General features: G+C 40.9%; 1 protein-coding gene across 1 annotated transcript in view; it reads right to left on the bottom strand.

Moving 5' to 3' along the window:
- Positions 1-6,965: 6,965 nt before the first annotated feature.
- Positions 6,966-19,173, bottom strand: part of LOC110537004 (integrin alpha-2) — a 48,167-nt gene continuing 35,959 nt past the window's right edge. The window contains exons 19-29 of the mRNA XM_021622700.3: positions 18,670-18,755; positions 14,190-14,331; positions 13,995-14,087; positions 13,807-13,883; positions 13,512-13,698; positions 13,288-13,398; positions 13,010-13,120; positions 9,688-9,801; positions 9,480-9,569; positions 9,158-9,274; positions 6,966-8,494 (exon numbers count right to left, since the gene is read on the bottom strand). Coding sequence (XP_021478375.3) covers positions 8,399-8,494; positions 9,158-9,274; positions 9,480-9,569; positions 9,688-9,801; positions 13,010-13,120; positions 13,288-13,398; positions 13,512-13,698; positions 13,807-13,883; positions 13,995-14,087; positions 14,190-14,331; positions 18,670-18,755 — 1,224 coding nt within the window. The 3' untranslated portion in view covers positions 6,966-8,398. The remainder of the gene's footprint in view (positions 8,495-9,157; positions 9,275-9,479; positions 9,570-9,687; positions 9,802-13,009; positions 13,121-13,287; positions 13,399-13,511; positions 13,699-13,806; positions 13,884-13,994; positions 14,088-14,189; positions 14,332-18,669; positions 18,756-19,173) is intronic.

The raw sequence follows: 19,173 nt of genomic DNA on the forward strand, positions 1-19,173 counted from the left end.
GCTAAGCATTTGTGTTTAGTGAGTCAGATCAGAGGCAGTAGGGATGACCATGGATGTTCTCATGAGAAGTGCCATTTTCCTGTCCTGCTAAGCATTTGTGTTTAGTGAGTCAGATCAGAGGCAGTAGGGATGACCATGGATGTTCTCATGAGAAGTGCCATTTTCCTGTCCTGCTAAGCATTTGTGTTTAGTGAGTCAGATCAGAGGCAGTAGGGATGACCATGGATGTTCTCATGAGAAGTGCCATTTTCCTGTCCTGCTAAGCATTTGTGTTTAGTGAGTCAGATCAGAGGCAGTAGGGATGACCATGGATGTTCTCATGAGAAGTGCCATTTTCCTGTCCTGCTAAGTATTTGTGTTTAGTGAGTCAGATCAGAGGCAGTAGGGATGACCATGGATGTTCTCATGAGAAGTGCCATTTTCCTGTCCTGCTAAGCATTTGTGTTTAGTGAGTCAGATCAGAGGCAGTAGGGATGACCATGGATGTTCTCATGAGAAGTGCCATTTTCCTGTCCTGCTAAGTATTTGTGTTTAGTGAGTCAGATCAGAGGCAGTAGGGATGACCATGGATGTTCTCATGAGAAGTGCCATTTTCCTGTCCTGCTAAGCATTTGTGTTTAGTGAGTCAGATCAGAGGCAGTAGGGATGACCATGGATGTTCTCATGAGAAGTGCCATTTTCCTGTCCTGCTAAGCATTTGTGTTTAGTGAGTCAGATCAGAGGCAGTAGGGATGACCATGGATGTTCTCATGAGAAGTGCCATTTTCCTGTCCTGCTAAGTATTTGTGTTTAGTGAGTCAGATCAGAGGCAGTAGGGATGACCATGGATGTTCTCATGAGAAGTGCCATTTTCCTGTCCTGCTAAGCATTTGTGTTTAGTGAGTCAGATCAGAGGCAGTAGGGATGACCATGGATGTTCTCATGAGAAGTGCCATTTTCCTGTCCTGCTAAGCATTTGTGTTTAGTGAGTCAGATCAGAGGCAGTAGGGATGACCATGGATGTTCTCATGAGAAGTGCCATTTTCCTGTCCTGCTAAGCATTTGTGTTTAGTGAGTCAGATCAGAGGCAGTAGGGATGACCATGGATGTTCTCATGAGAAGTGCCATTTTCCTGTCCTGCTAAGCATTTGTGTTTAGTGAGTCAGATCAGAGGCAGTAGGGATGACCATGGATGTTCTCATGAGAAGTGCCATTTTCCTGTCCTGCTAAGCATTTGTGTTTAGTGAGTCAGATCAGAGGCAGTAGGGATGACCATGGATGTTCTCATGAGAAGTGCCATTTTCCTGTCCTGCTAAGCATTTGTGTTTAGTGAGTCAGATCAGAGGCAGTAGGGATGACCATGGATGTTCTCATGAGAAGTGCCATTTTCCTGTCCTGCTAAGCATTTGTGTTTAGTGAGTCAGATCAGAGGCAGTAGGGATGACCATGGATGTTCTCATGAGAAGTGCCATTTTCCTGTCCTGCTAAGCATTTGTGTTTAGTGAGTCAGATCAGAGGCAGTAGGGATGACCATGGATGTTCTCATGAGAAGTGCCATTTTCCTGTCCTGCTAAGCATTTGTGTTTAGTGAGTCAGATCAGAGGCAGTAGGGATGACCATGGATGTTCTCATGAGAAGTGCCATTTTCCTGTCCTGCTAAGCATTTGTGTTTAGTGAGTCAGATCAGAGGCAGTAGGGATGACCATGGATGTTCTCATGAGAAGTGCCATTTTCCTGTCCTGCTAAGCATTTGTGTTTAGTGAGTCAGATCAGAGGCAGTAGGGATGACCATGGATGTTCTCATGAGAAGTGCCATTTTCCTGTCCTGCTAAGCATTTGTGTTTAGTGAGTCAGATCAGAGGCAGTAGGGATGACCATGGATGTTCTCATGAGAAGTGCCATTTTCCTGTCCTGCTAAGCATTTGTGTTTAGTGAGTCAGATCAGAGGCAGTAGGGATGACCATGGATGTTCTCATGAGAAGTGCCATTTTCCTGTCCTGCTAAGCATTTGTGTTTAGTGAGTCAGATCAGAGGCAGTAGGGATGACCATGGATGTTCTCATGAGAAGTGCCATTTTCCTGTCCTGCTAAGCATTTGTGTTTAGTGAGTCAGATCAGAGGCAGTAGGGATGACCATGGATGTTCTCATGAGAAGTGCCATTTTCCTGTCCTGCTAAGCATTTGTGTTTAGTGAGTCAGATCAGAGGCAGTAGGGATGACCATGGATGTTCTCATGAGAAGTGCCATTTTCCTGTCCTGCTAAGCATTTGTGTTTAGTGAGTCAGATCAGAGGCAGTAGGGATGACCATGGATGTTCTCATGAGAAGTGCCATTTTCCTGTCCTGCTAAGTATTTGTGTTTAGTGAGTCAGATCAGAGGCAGTAGGGATGACCATGGATGTTCTCATGAGAAGTGCCATTTTCCTGTCCTGCTAAGCATTTGTGTTTAGTGAGTCAGATCAGAGGCAGTAGGGATGACCATGGATGTTCTCATGAGAAGTGCCATTTTCCTGTCCTGCTAAGCATTTGTGTTTAGTGAGTCAGATCAGAGGCAGTAGGGATGACCATGGATGTTCTCATGAGAAGTGCCATTTTCCTGTCCTGCTAAGCATTTGTGTTTAGTGAGTCAGATCAGAGGCAGTAGGGATGACCATGGATGTTCTCATGAGAAGTGCCATTTTCCTGTCCTGCTAAGCATTTGTGTTTAGTGAGTCAGATCAGAGGCAGTAGGGATGACCATGGATGTTCTCATGAGAAGTGCCATTTTCCTGTCCTGCTAAGCATTTGTGTTTAGTGAGTCAGATCAGAGGCAGTAGGGATGACCATGGATGTTCTCATGAGAAGTGCCATTTTCCTGCTAAGCATTTGTGTTTAGTGAGTCAGATCAGAGGCAGTAGGGATGACCATGGATGTTCTCATGAGAAGTGCCATTTTCCTGTCCTGCTAAGCATTTGTGTTTAGTGAGTCAGATCAGAGGCAGTAGGGATGACCATGGATGTTCTCATGAGAAGTGCCATTTTCCTGCTAAGCATTTGAAATATATTGAGTACTTTTGGGTGTCAGGGAAAATGTATGGAGTAAAAAGTACATTATTTTTTTGAGAAATGTAGTGAAGTAAAAGTTGTCAAAAATATAAATAGTAAAGTCCAGATACCCCAAAAAACTACTTCAGTAGTACTTTAAAGTATTTTTACTTAAGGACTTTACACCACTGATCAGAGCGCACCCATTTACACTGAAGGCTTGTGTTAGGCTTTAGCTCAGCAGGCTAATACAGTCAGTCTCGTGGCACACAATAGACCCCGGTTGGAAGTTTGAACACAGTCGCTCACACATGTTCAGTCAAGGCCAGGATGTCCGTGATGGTGATTCATTAATTATTTCAGGGACGACAAGGAACAATTTTGAGGGGAAGAAGGTGGTGCAGTTGGAGTATGAAGCCTATGTCCCTATGGCCCAATCAGAACTCAGGAAGATCTACACAGACATCAGGGCAAGATGGCCCACTGTCAGGCACATGTGTCCATCATCGACTGGAGTGAGCTTCACAAAACTCTCCGTGTCGCATTCCTGGCAAACTAACTAACTAACTAACTAACTAACTAACTAACTAACTAACTAACTAACTAACTAACTAACTAACTAACTAACGACTAACAGTGTTGTAACTCTGAGACAGTAACTCTGTTACTATGTGAGACTATGGGCAGGGAACTGTAACTTTATGAGAGACTGCTTCAAGACTTCAAGTTCATTCTTCTGTTTTCCAAGCTGGTGCCTGTGAATGAGGCCGGTGTGATCATCGGCATCTCATCTCCTCACAGAGGGAACGCCCTGGAGGCAGTGCAGTTCTGTATAGACACCCTGAAAGCCACCGTGTCCACATGGAAGAAGATAAAAACACCCTGAAAGCCACCGTGTCCATATGGAAGAAGGTAAAAACACCCTGAAAGCCACCGTTTCCATATGGAAGAAGGTAAAAACACCCTGAAAGCCACCGTTTCCACATGGAAGACGGTAAAAACACCCTGAAAGCCACCGTTTCCACATGGAAGAAGGTAAAAACACCCTGAAAGCCACTGTGTCCATATGGAAGAAGGTAAAAACACCCTGAAAGCCACCGTTTCCACATGGAAGAAGGTAAAAACACCCTGAAAGCCACCGTTTCCACATGGAAGAAGGTAAAAACACCCTGAAAGCCACCGTTTCCATATGGAAGAAGGTAAAAACACCCTGAAAGCCACCGTGTCCATATGGAAGAAGGTAAAAACACCCTGAAAGCCACGTGTCCATATGGAAGAAGGTAAAAACACCCTGAAAGCCACCGTTTCCATATGGAAGAAGGTAAAAACACCCTGAAAGCCACCGTGTCCATATGGAAGAAGGTAAAAACAACCTGAAAGCCACCGTGTCCATATGGAAGAAGGTAAAAACACCCTGAAAGCCACCGTTTCCATATGGAAGAAGGTAAAAACACCCTGAAAGCCACCGTTTCCACATGGAAGAAGGTAAAAACACCCTGAAAGCCACCGTTTCCACATGGAAGAAGGTAAAAACACCCTGAAAGCCACCGTGTCCATATGGAAGAAGGTAAAAACACCCTGAAAGCCACCGTTTCCACATGGAAGAAGGTAAAAACACCCTGAAAGCCACCGTTTCCACATGGAAGAAGGTAAAAACACCCTGAAAGCCACCGTTTCCATTTGGAAGAAGATAAAAACACCCTGAAAGCCACCGTTTCCACATGGAAGAAGGTAAAAACACCCTGAAAGCCACCGTTTCCACATGGAAGAAGGTAAAAACACCCTGAAAGCCACCGTTTCCATATGGAAGAAGGTAAAAACACCCTGAAAGCCACCGTGTCCATATGGAAGAAGGTAAAAACACCCTGAAAGCCACGTGTCCATATGGAAGAAGGTAAAAACACCCTGAAAGCCACCGTTTCCATATGGAAGAAGGTAAAAACACCCTGAAAGCCACCGTGTCCATATGGAAGAAGGTAAAAACAACCTGAAAGCCACCGTGTCCATATGGAAGAAGGTAAAAACACCCTGAAAGCCACCGTTTCCATATGGAAGAAGGTAAAAACACCCTGAAAGCCACCGTTTCCACATGGAAGAAGGTAAAAACACCCTGAAAGCCACCGTTTCCACATGGAAGAAGGTAAAAACACCCTGAAAGCCACCGTGTCCATATGGAAGAAGGTAAAAACACCCTGAAAGCCACCGTTTCCACATGGAAGAAGGTAAAAACACCCTGAAAGCCACCGTTTCCACATGGAAGAAGGTAAAAACACCCTGAAAGCCACCGTTTCCATTTGGAAGAAGATAAAAACACCCTGAAAGCCACCGTTTCCACATGGAAGAAGGTAAAAACCTGATCATGTAGTTACAGATAGATAAGCAAATAACGTTGTTTATAATCTAATATGTAATAATAATCTAATATAATAATATATGACATTTACCAGATCTTTTATCCAAATGCGACTTAGTCATATGTGCATACATTATGGGTGGTTCTGGCAATCAAAGCCACTTTCCTGGCGTAGCAAGCACCATGTTCTACCAACTGAGTTACAAACACCATGATCTACCAACTGAGTTACAAACACCATGATCTACCAACTGAGTTACAAACACCATGATCTACCAACTGAGTTACAAACATCATGATCTACCAACTGAGTTACAAACACCATGATCTACCAACTGAGTTACAAACACCATGATCTACCAACTGAGTTACAAACACCATGATCTACCAACTGAGTTACAAACACCATGATCTACCAACTGAGTTACAAACACCATCATCTACCAACTGAGTTACAAACACCATCATCTACCAACTGAGTTACAAACACCATGGTCTATCAACTGAGTTACAAACACCATGATCTACCAACTGAGTTACAAGCACCATGATCTACCAACTGAGTTACAAACACCATGATCTACCAACTGAGTTACAAACACCATGATCTACCAACTGAGTTACAAACACCATGATCTACCAACGGAGTTACAAACACCATTATCTACCAACTGAGTTACAAGCACCATGATCTACCAACTGAGTTACAAGCACCATGATCTACCAACTGAGTTACAAGCACCATGATCTACCAACTGAGTTACAGATTACCAGTTATTGTCATCACGGAAATGCTATATGTGTTAATACAATGTTGTTACAGTACTATAGTAATAATTACATTTTTACTACACAGGTATAAGAGCAACTAAATGTAAAGTGTTTACAAAATGTATGTATGGTGTACTTTGCACAATGCTCTGCATAATGATCACAAGGCATAGGGTACTCATTAAGTAAGAGTTGCGTGAAACTAATCATTGTCAAGTGACAGTCACACGGCTCCAGAGCCTGTCTGAAGCCTGTCTGACACAGTTTGAATTGGTGCATTATGCTGAATTCATATCCAAGTGAGAAGGTGGTATTTACCACATTGGACTTGGAATAATCTAATTGGTAATTACTAGTGGGTAACTTCTATCATCCTGATCACAGACTTCTCCTACATGCTGACCTCTGACAGGACCTACTAAAGAAATTACCTCTATAACAGAAGTTTTGGCAGTTTAATGTAACAACAAAACATTCAGTCATAAAAAACTATCTATTAATATGTTTTTTAAACATTATAATTTGTTTAATATAATGATAGCTGTATTTTAAGGTTGATGCTATTTACAAATTCTCAACTGGTAATTACCACCTTCCACTTGGTTATGACCGCAGCATTAGTTCCACGGGAAGCTAATACTGGAGGATTTTTTCTGTCTTTGGTAGAAGGTGTATGAAGCTGACGAGTCCTGTTGGAAAGAGAACAAGGAGTGCCAGTGGACAGGACAGAGTTGAACTCTGACCTCATCTAGGAGCTTTTCTATGGCAAATATTAGATCACACACAGTACCAGTGAATCTAAAGCTGTCCCCAACAATACAGAAAATAAGTCATTCACACCTTTATGTACGTAAAGTTTTAATGAAATAAAATTCCCCATCAGCATATTTACAACACAAAATCAAAAGTTTCAATGAACACAATAACGTTGTCATAAAAAAAATGAATGCTCGAAAATCGTAATGAAGGAAGTGGTATGTACCCTTTGAAAATACACCTGGAAAAATATCAGTGCAAAAATATATCTCATAAACACTATCTCAGAGAGTTTAGTCTCTGCTACTGTCTGTATCCTACAATTAATTAGTTGCTGTTGTTTCTCTCAGTCATGATACAATGACTGTACAAAATAAACGGATTAACCAGTAAGTGCTTCTAATATTGCATTTTCACCATAGCTATGTAGGGAATAAGTTAAACACTTGTTTAAGTGTTATGTTTTATCTATTGATAATAAAATATTTGAATGATACATATTTAATATAGAAACCACACAATAAATATACTTATTTTCTACACATTCAATAACTCTGCTTTGATTAATGTCACTACATTTTTACAAATGGTACAATGAATCAAATGTTACATTAATCTGATCTGAATACAGTGTATATTGTAAAGACAGCATCTTCACAGTGTCTCCCAAGGCAGTTGTATGGCTGGGGTAATTATACAGCGTTGTCTCTGTAAAACAGTGACTGAGATACTCAAAGCCAGGAAGTACCTTAGTGAAAGTAGAAAAGATGGGTTGTTGATGTTCTGTTATTATTTTGATATTCAAGTAAATTTCTCTTTCACAAATAAGGATGCCTCGGCATCAACATAATGCCAAACCCCTCCCACTGCAATGTAAAGCACCGAGAACGCCATATGCTAGCATATATGATAACGTCAATAATCTCTCATGTGTAAACTATTGTCTATATCCATTTGAAAGGCTGTTTACAGTATACTACTGTGCTTTTCAACAATTGATATCAATAATATCAATTGATATGACAAATTACTATACACAAGCTTCTTACTCAACAATAGGCCTCAACAATTCCGTGAACATATATAAAAAGGAATACCAGTACTGAAGTATGAATTCGGCCAGAAAAAATGCACTGTAGATAAATAACTTCCCTATGGAGGATCCAAGATGGCCGACATAACGGGGTCTTCGCTTGGAAGTGTTTGGTGGTGAGAGAATCATGTTACCTCCACTAATAAAATCTGTTGTCTCTTTGGTCCCAATCAAAACACACTCTCTAACACGCTCAAACAATGTGTTTCTGTTCACTCCAAGCAATCGTTCACTCCACAACCAAAACCATGTTAAAGCCACCACCCAAACAGCCCCTTCCACTAACAAGCCATTTGCTCAATATGTAAGTACAAATCATGTTTGTTCAGTTTGTGTGTGGTTGTGGTTGTGGTCTTTGGTCATTGTGTTCTCAGTCTGTTGGCACATTGTGGTTTCTAAGATGGGATCTTTCCTGCGCCTGGTTCTCACGCTGCTGCGTTCTCCTGCAGGCCCTCGGTCTCCGCCTGGTCTTCATCAGTGTTTTTCATCAGCTGCTGGTACTTTCTCCTGAAGAAACCAAACTGGAAGGAGAGACAGAGAGAGACAGAGCGAGAGTGAGACAGAGGGAGAGAAAGGCACACAAACAGAAGACGTGAAGGAAGAATAAGAGATGACGTAGGAGTATTTCATATTTCACGTTTTTAATGACACATACACAAGTGCCGTGAAATGCCTTTCTTGCAAGCTCCAAACCCAACAATGCCGTAATCAATATCAATGTAATACTAAAAATAACAAGGTAGAACACAAACACACGCTAAGCGATAAGAACACTATGAAGGGAGAAGCTACAGTGCACTCCATAATAATGGAGACAGTGAAGCATTTATTTTCTTTTTTACATTTTGGCTCTATACTCCAAAAGTTTGGATTTGAAATCAAACAATGAGCATGAGGTAAAGTGCAGACAAATCCAAACCTTTGGCCAAAATGTTAAAAAAATGCTTCACTGTCCCAATAATTAAGGAGAGCGCTGTATATATAGAGTCAGTTCTAATACCATATTTACAATGTGGAGGGATACTGGCGTGATGGAGGTAAATGTACAGGGATAAGGTGACTAGACTGGAGTGATAGAGGTAAGGATAGCAGGTCTAGTTAGGATAGCTCAGAGCTTCTGCTATTTTTCAGTAGTTCAGTATAAGAGAGTTTTACATCATAAAGTGCAAAAGACTGGCACATACCTTCCAAAGCAGGCCAATGACGAGAGCCAATAGAAGCAGGCCTCCAATCACACTGCCCACAATAACGCCTACAGGGATCTCCCCTTTCACCCCTGGTTTACTGATGGTGACGCCAACCTGCAGACAGGTCAGGAGACAGATGACAGTGTTCAGGAGAAGACGGGATATTTCACACCAGCAGTCAGGCAATACAACGAGTGTAGCTGTTAATATGCTGGTCATCTAAACACATTGAACTTGTACAAATGAACAAACTCTGCCTGGACATCAGAGATATAACATTAAAGTGTATTGAGAAGTACTTTATGTATTAGTCCTGTACCGTCAGGTGCTTGTGAGAGATGACCAGCAGTTCAGGTTGGGAAGTCTCTATCTCTGTGCTCACAGTCAGCACAGTGGACTGGAATGAGGACTGCTCAAAGACAACACAAGAGGAGGACTAATGAGGTGATGTCTGGACACCATAAAAGAGGAGGAGAAGCAAGCATGTAAACAATGTGGAACAGATGAATTTGTCTGTCTATACTTACAGCAGCAAAGGTACCGTTCCATATCCGTGTGGTCACGTTCACAAAGAAATCACTCATCATCCCCATGTCTTTCAGGACACATTTCATAGGCTGGCACTTGGCTGTCTTACAGTTCTGGAAGAATCCGAAAACAATAGATGGGTCATTCCTACCATGCAGTGCCTTTTCTGTCCCGAGGAAATACCACTTCTTATTTAGTGTAAAATGTGGAGTACAAAAGGCTTTAAATATAAGGTCAGGTGTCCTTTACCTTAAAAAAAAAAAATATATATATATATATATGGATCTTGAAAGGGAATTCTCTGCATTTTGAACACTTTGTTTCAGTGGATGTAGGTGTTTTTGCCATGTCCTCCGGTGTTATTCATCAACTTCCACAAGAAAGCCTTAAAGTAATAGCATAATTAAAATCTTTCTTCATTATTTTATAGCCCTATTTAAATTCTCTCTCATCAATGTTTTTTTCCCTCATGATTATTGTATTTATTATTATTTTATTGTAGATTTTCTGAGTGTCCCTGATATCCCTTTCCACCCTGTTAGTTTGTTGTAATTCTCCATCTAAGAAAACAACCCCTTCCTACAATGACACCACATTCAGGAAGTGTCATAATTTCTTTGGTGGGAAAACAATAGTGCAAAGCTACATAAATGTAAACATTCAGCTTTATCTATTCTTCCATGTTTCATGTTGTTAGTCTGTATGTCCCACTCATACATTTCCACCCTGCTAGGCTTAATTATAGAGAAAAATCAACAACATTTCAAAATGTTAAAATATGTTTCATGGAGAAGTTAAAATCCTGTTCAAGTGTTCAACATTATGCTAGGTCGAACTTGCTTGCTCACAGAGCTATGGCTATTTTGAACAAAGATGGCATTGACAGACATGACAGCACTGCTTCTAGCTCCTAAGCAACTTTGCAGTATTTGTTTTTTTGTGTGTCATTTCTTGGCCATCACTAGCCGGCTACCACCTGGTAACTCAACCCTGCACCTTAGAGGCTGCTGCCTTATGTACAGTGGGGAGAACAAGTATTTGATACACTGCCGATTTTGCAGGTTTTCCTACTTACAAAGCATGTAGAGGCCTGTAAATGTTTAAATCATAGGTACACTTCAACGGTGCGAGACGGAATCTAAAACAAAAATCCAGAAAATCACATTGTATGATTTTTCAGTAATTAATTTGCATTTTATTGCATGCAATAAGTATTTGATCACCTACCAATCAGTAAGAATTCCGGCTCTCACAGACCTGTTAGTTTTTCTTTAAGAAGTCCTCCTGTCCACTCATTACCTGTATTAACTGCACCTGTTTGAACTCGTTACCTGTATAAAAGACACCTGTCCACACACTCAATCAAACAGACTCCAACCTCTCCACAATGGCCAAGACCAGGGAGTTGTGTAAGGACATCAGGGATAAAATTGTAGACCTGCACAAGGCTGGGATGGGCTACAGGACAATAGGCAAGCAGCTTGGTGAGAAGGCAACAACTGTTGGTGCAATTATTAGAAAATGGAAGAAGTTCAAGATGACGGTCAATCACTCTCGGTCTGGGGCTCCATGCAAGATCTCACCTCGTGGGGCATCAATGATCATGGCGAAGGTGAAGGATCAGCCCAGAACTACACGGCAGGAACTGGTCAATGACCTGAAGAGAGCAGGGACCACAGTCTCAAAGAAAACCATTAGTAACACACTACGCCATCATGGATTAAAATCCTGCAGCGCACGCAAGGTCCCCCTGCTCAAGCCAGCGCAAGTCCAGGCCCGTCTGAAGTTTGCCAATGACCATCTGGATGATCCAGAGGAGGAATGGGAGAAGGTCATGTGGTCTGATGAGACAAAAATATAACTTTTTGGTCTAAACTCCACTCGCCGTGTTTGAAGGAAGAAGAAGGATGAGTACAACCCCAAGAACACCATCCCAACCGTGAAGCATGGAGGTGGAAACATAATTCTTTGGGGATGCTTTTCTGCAAAGGGGACAGGACGAATGCACCGTATTGAGGTGAGGATGGATGGGGCCATGTATCGCGAGATCTTGGCCAACAACCTCCTTCCCTCAGTAAGAGCATTGAAGATGGGTCTTGGCTGGGTCTTTCAGCATGACAACGACCTGAAACACACAGCCAGGGCAACTAAGAAGTGGCTCCGTAAGAAGCATCTCAAGGTCCTGGAGTGGCCTAGCCAGTCTCCAGACCTGAACCCAATGGAAAATCTTTGTAGGGAGCAGAAAGTCCGTATTGCCCAGCGACAGCCCCGAAACCTGAAGGATCTTGAGAAGGTCTGTATTGAGGAGTGGGCCAAAATCCCTGCTGCAGTGTGTGCAAACCTGGTCAAGAACTACAGGAAATGTATGATCTCTGTAATTGCAAACAAAGTTTTCTGTACCAAATATTAGGTTCTGCTTTTCTGATGTATCAAATACTTATGTCATGCAATAAAATGCAAATTAATTACTTAAAAATCATACAATGTGATTTTCTGGATTTTTGTTTTAGATTCCGTCTCTCACAGTTGAAGTGTACCTATGATTAAAAAAATTACAGACCTCTACATGCTTTGTAAGTAGGAAAACCTGCAAAATCGGGCAGTGTATCAAATACTTGTTCTCCCCACTGTACATGGAATCACTGGTCACTTTAATAATGGAACACTAGTCACTGTAATAATGTTACATACTGCTTTGCTCATCTCATATGTATATACTGTATTCTATTCTATTGTATTTTAGTCAATGTCACTCCGACATTGCTCGTCCTAAAATGTATATATTTCTTAATTCCATTCTATTACTTTTAGATTTGTGCTTATTGTTGTGAATTTGTAGATATTACTGCAATGCTGGAGCTTGGAACACAAGCGTTTCGCTACACGCAAAATAACATCTGCTAAATGTGTGTATGTGACCAATAACATTTGATCTTGATTTGATTTGAATTTGGGCTCCAAATGTCCACCCTGTTAGGATTATGCACCTGACAGGTTATAAAAAGAACCTGAAAAAAACAAATAAAGTGCCTGAGCTTGACCAAAATGTTTTTCAATATGTCCTTTTTTCTGATTAGAATGCTATTTTTCTTTTAAATATATATAATTTTTTCCTAAAAAGTTATGAGTTCCAAAAGGCACCGCATCGTAGGAATGACCCAGGTATGCATTCAGAGGATATCATTAGATGTAAAACTGTGAACCATCATAGGAATGACCCAGATATGCATTCAGAGGAGATCATTAGATGTAAAACTGTGAACCTATCTTTGTCTCTCTCTGTCACAAACAATACACACAGGAATGCACACACAAACGCACCAGCTCCTCTGTGCTCATGAGGTTCTCCTTGGAGAAGGATGGTGTGTAAGGCTTCTCACTGATCTTCAGAGGATTGACGAGGCTGGCTACTTCACAGCTAACATCTCCAGCCTGCAGAACAACAAGAGGGCAACAGTCGATCTCTTTAAAATATAACTAAGTCCACCAGAAAGGTAATTCTTGCCAGATTCTCCCCCATCAAACCTGGGATTTGAACCAGCAACCCTGGGCCATACCTAGTTATTTAAAAACAGGTTGACTGGTTATTTTTTACTCACAGGTGCAGTGTTGACTCCTGTCACATACAGTAATGGGTTGCCTCCTGCTGTATCGCTGGGCAGTGAGACTGTGAGGTAGGCAATATTCACTGGGAAATTCCCTGTAGAAACCTGAACAGAAGAGAAAACACGTGTCTTACCATTTCTACCACAAGGGGGAAGTATTTTACCACAGACTGACTGACACATAATGACGGTGTACCTGGTTGTGCATTATTTCTCACCTTCAGAGAGAATTTTAACTCAGGACCGATGTCATTGAAAGTATTCACTGTGGTCTTCACCTCATTGTCCATATCAACCACGTAGAAATTGAGATTTGCTTCCCTGGAGAGAGCGATCTCTGAATCATAGTGGACAGGGATGGAGATAGAGGCGTGGTTGTCTGAGGGGTTCACCTCTGTGCTGTCACTGTAATAAGCACATGTAATCAATCAATCAGTCATGTAACAGAAGCTCCATAGGACTAAGAGAGATTACTATGTGATCAACAAACAAGCAAGTTCTGTGTACTCCTACCTTAGAGCTTCAAAGCTCACGTCGGCTTCGGTCTGCAGTTGATTCAGGTTGAAGTCAAAGTTGATTACGAATGTCACCTGCAGGGAACAGATGCGTATTGTTTAGGAAACGACAACCCTGGCTGACAAGGAAAGAGAGAGAGACCTACACACACGCCCATAGTTTTTAGTTTTGTCGTCAGGTCTTACCTCCTGGTTCTTCCTTAAAGCTGGGTATCCCACCTGGCACGAGAGGCTACGAGTCTCTCGGGTGGAGCTACACTTCACCTCTGTTTCATCACTCTGAAATGAATCCCACAATTTTAGGGAATGTTTACTGATAAATATGCAAATAGTCATCCTATAGTGGGTGTCATGCTAAAAATCAAAGAGGCTGATCCATACTGGAGGAGTGATGGAGGCGTAGAAGAGGTTTTTGGAGTATGTGGCCATGACTCGAGTGTTGTACGCATTCTCCTTCTTGTTGGTCACAGACACAGTGAAGGACAGCCTCTTGTTCTTAAAGCTGACCAACATCTTAGATGAGCTGCAAAACACAACACTCATTTTACTCAAAACAATACAGAGGGGATAAGAATGAATGTTAAAATATACCTGCAGTATGTGAGTGGGATTGTTCCAGTGCTTTGTAATGAAGACACTATATTATGATGGGGTGAGACTGTTTCAGTGCTTTGTAATGAAGACACTATATTATGATGGGGTGAGATTGTAATGAAGACACTATATTATGATGGGGTGAGATTGTAATGAAGACACTATATTATGATGGGATGAGATTGTAATGAAGACACTATATTATGATGGGGTGGGATTGTAATGAAGACACTATATTATGATGGGATGAGATTGTAATGAAGACACTATATTATGATGGGGTGGGATTGTAATGAAGACACTATATTATGATGGGGTGGGATTGTAATGAAGACACTATATTATGATGGGGTGAGATTGTAATGAAGACACTATATTATGATGGGGTGAGATTGTAATGAAGACACTATATTATGATGGGATGAGATTGTAATGAAGACACTATATTATGATGGGATGAGATTGTAATGAAGACACTATATTATGATGGGGTGAGATTGTAATGAAGACACTATATTATGATGGGGTGAGATTGTAATGAAGACACTATATTATGATGGGATGAGATTGTAATGAAGACACTATATTATGATGGGATGAGATTGTAATGAAGACACTATATTATGATGGGGTGGGATTGTAATGAAGACACTATATTATGATGGGATGAGATTGTAATGAAGACACTATATTATGATGGGGTGGGATTGTAATGAAGACACTATATTATGATGGGGTGGGATTGTAATGAAGACACTATATTATGATGGGGTGGGATTGTAATGAAGACACTATATTATGATGGGGTGAGATTGTAATGAAGACACTGTATTATGATGGGGTGAGATTGTAATGAAGACACTGTATTATGATGGGGTGAGATTGTAATGAAGACACTATATTATGATGGGGTGGGATTGTAATGAAGACACTGTATTATGATGGGGTGAGATTGTAATGAAGACACTATATTATGAAGGGATGAGATTGTAATGAAGACACTATATTATGATGGGGTGAGATTGTAATGAAGACACTATATTATGATGGGGTGAGATTGTAATGAAGACACTGTATTATGATGGGGTGAGATTGTAATGAAGACACTATATTATGATGGGATGAGATTGTAATGAAGACACTATATTATGATGGGGTGAGATTGTAATGAAGACACTATATTATGATGGGATGAGATTGTAATGAAGACACTATATTATGATGGGGTGGGATTGTAATGAAGACACTATATTATGATGGGGTGGGATTGTAATGAAGACACTATATTATGATGGGGTGGGATTGTAATGAAGACACTATATTATGATGGGGTGAGATTGTAATGAAGACACTATATTATGATGGGGTGAGACTGTTCCAGTGCTTTGTAATGAAGACACTATATTATGATGGGGTGAGACTGTTCCAGTGCTTTGTAATGAAGACACTATATTATGATGGGGTGGGACTGTTTCAGTGGTTTGTAATGAAGACACTATATTATGATGGGGTGAGACTGTAATGAAGACACTATATTATGATGGGGTGAGATTGTAATGAAGACACTATATTATGATGGGGTGAGACTGTAATGAAGACACTATGTTATGATGGGATGAGATTGTAATGAAGACACTATGTTATGATGGGGTGAGACTGTAATGAAGACACTATATTATGATGGGGTGAGACTGTAATGAAGACACTATGTTATGATGGGATGAGATTGTAATGAAGACACTATGTTATGATAGGGTGAGATTGTAATGAAGACACTATATTATGATAGGGTGAGACTGTAATGAAGACACTATGTTATGATGGGATGAGATTGTAATGAAGACACTATGTTATGATAGGGTGAGACTGTAATGAAGACACTATGTTATGATGGGATGAGATTGTAATGAAGACACTATGTTATGATGGGGTGAGATTGTAATGAAGACACTATGTTATGATGGGGTGGGATTGTAATGAAGACACTATATTATGATGGGGTGAGATTGTAATGAAGACACTATATTATGATGGGGTGAGATTGTAATGAAGACACTATATTATGATGGGGTGAGACTGTTTCAGTGCTTTGTAATGAAGACACTATATTATGATGGGGTGAGATTGTAATGAAGACACTATATTATGATGGGGTGAGATTGTAATGAAGACACTATATTATGATGGGGTGAGATTGTAATGAAGACACTATATTATGATGGGGTGAGATTGTAATGAAGACACTATATTATGATGGGGTGAGACTGTAATGAAGACACTATATTATGATGGGGTGAGACTGTAATGAAGACACTATGTTATGATGGGATGAGATTGTAATGAAGACACTATATTATGATGGGGTGAGATTGTAATGAAGACACTATATTATGATGGGGTGAGATTGTAATGAAGACACTATATTATGATGGGGTGAGATTGTAATGAAGACACTATATTATGATGGGGTGAGATTGTAATGAAGACACTATATTATGATGGGGTGAGACTGTAATGAAGACACTATGTTATGATGGGGTGAGATTGTAATGAAGACACTATATTATGATGGGGTGAGATTGTAATGAAGACACTATATTATGATGGGGTGAGACTGTAATGAAGACACTATGTTATGATGGGGTGAGACTGTAATGAAGACACTATATTATGATGGGGTGAGATTGTAATGAAGACACTATATTATGATAGGGTGAGACTGTTTCAGTGCTTTGTAATGAAGACACTATATTATGATGGGGTGAGATTGTAATGAAGACACTATATTATGATGGGGTGAGACTGTAATGAAGACACTATATTATGATGGGGTGAGATTGTAATGAAGACACTATATTACGATAGGGTGAGACTGTTTCAGTGCTTTGTAATGAAGACACTATGTTATGATGGGGTGAGATTGTAATGAAGACACTATATTATGATAGGATGAGATTGTAATGAAGACACTATATTATGATGGGATGGGATTGTAATGAAGACACTATATTATGATGGGGTGAGACTGTAATGAAGACACTATATTATGATGGGGTGAGACTGTAATGAAGACACTATGTTATGATGGGGTGAGACTGTTTTAGTGCTTTGTAATGAAGACACTATATTATGATGGGGTGAGACTGTTTCAGTGCTTTGTAATGAAGACACTATATTATGATGGGGTGGGACTGTCTGGCCTGTAATGTCTGTCTGTCTGGTCTGTAATGCCTGTCAGTATGTAATGTCTGTCTGTCTGTAATGTCTGTCATGTCTGTCTGGTCTGTAATGTCTGTCTGTAATGTCTGTGCTGTCTGTATGTCTGGTCTGTAATGTCTGTCTGGTCTGTAATGTCTGTCTGTCTGGTCTGTAATGTCTGTCTGTAATGTCTGTATGGTCTGTAATGTCTGTCTGTCTGTAATGTCTGTCTATAATGTCTGGTCTGTAATGTATGTCTGTCTGGTCTGTAATGTCTGTCTGTTTGGTCTGTAATGTCTGTCTGTCTGTAATGTTTGTCTGGTCTGTAATGTCTGTCTGTCTGGTCTGTCTGTCTGTCTGTCTGTACTGTCTGTCTGTACTGTGTGTCTGTAATGTCTGTCTGTCTGGTCTGTAATGTCTGCCTGTCTGTCTGTCTGTCTGTCTGTCTGTCTGTCTGTCTGTCTGTCTGTCTGTCTGTCTGTCTGTCTGTCTGTCTGTACTGTGTGTCTGTACTGTGGGTCTGTACTGTGTGTCTGTTAATGACTCGCTGGGATTCAAACAAATCGCACTGCACTTAACTGTTAAAGGTAATTATGTTTGAGCCGACATCCATAGTGTTTACTGTCAATGCTATCACGTCAGGGAAATTGATTTTAAAAGTCAAGTTCAGTGCAATGTTGCTACATTGTGGTGTGTTTGAATCATGGCCTCTGTCTTTCAACTTATGAAACTATCTGAATTTATTTTCTTTATCCAGCAAGGCTTGATAGAGGAAGTTTATTCTCACTAAAGCAGAACAGAAAATTACTTATTTTTCCGGTCCCACAGACAAACATTTTGGAATACTGTGTTTGCTATTCATGAGATCTTATAGGGAGTGTTAATTTCTGATTGTTTATTTCACTTTTGTTTGTTGTGTTTCACAAGCATTGGCAATGTAAACATTTGTTTCCGCTATGCCAATAAAGGCCATTTGAATTGAATTGATTTAGGTTTAAGGTGGCCTGCACCACTGAGCGCCGTGTTCAGTATGGATTTATTATGCTGGATTGAGAGTGTCAGATCTCACCTGGGAATCATCTCTCCTTTCTTGACGTTCAAGAGCAGGTCACTCTCACACAGCTCATCAGAGCCACAGTCTTTGGAGAATGGGATCTGTGTTAAGAGAGACATGACACTCTGTTTAAGGGTTGAACTGGGAATTCAGATGTGGAGGTGCCCTATCCCAGTTCTACATCCCAGTTCAACTCTAACCCCAGCCTCAACCACAACCCTAATCCTAGCCCTAACCCTAGCCCTAACCCTAACCCTAGCCCTAGCCTCAACCTCAACCCCAACCCTAACCCCAGCCTCAACCACAACCCTAGCCCTAACCCTATCCTCAACCACAACTCTAACCCCAGCCTCAACCACAACCCTAACCCTACCCCTAACCCTAACCCTAACCCTAACCCTAACCCTAACCCTAGCCCTAGCCTCAACCTCAACCACAACCCTAACCCCAGCCTCAACCACAACCCTAGCCCTAACCCTATCCTCAACCACAACCCTAACCCCAGCCTCAACCACAAAC

Source organism: Oncorhynchus mykiss, chromosome 12, assembly GCF_057628025.1.
Source record: "Oncorhynchus mykiss isolate SJ-2025 chromosome 12, ASM5762802v1, whole genome shotgun sequence".
In the NCBI taxonomy this organism is placed as follows: Eukaryota; Metazoa; Chordata; class Actinopteri; order Salmoniformes; family Salmonidae; genus Oncorhynchus; species Oncorhynchus mykiss.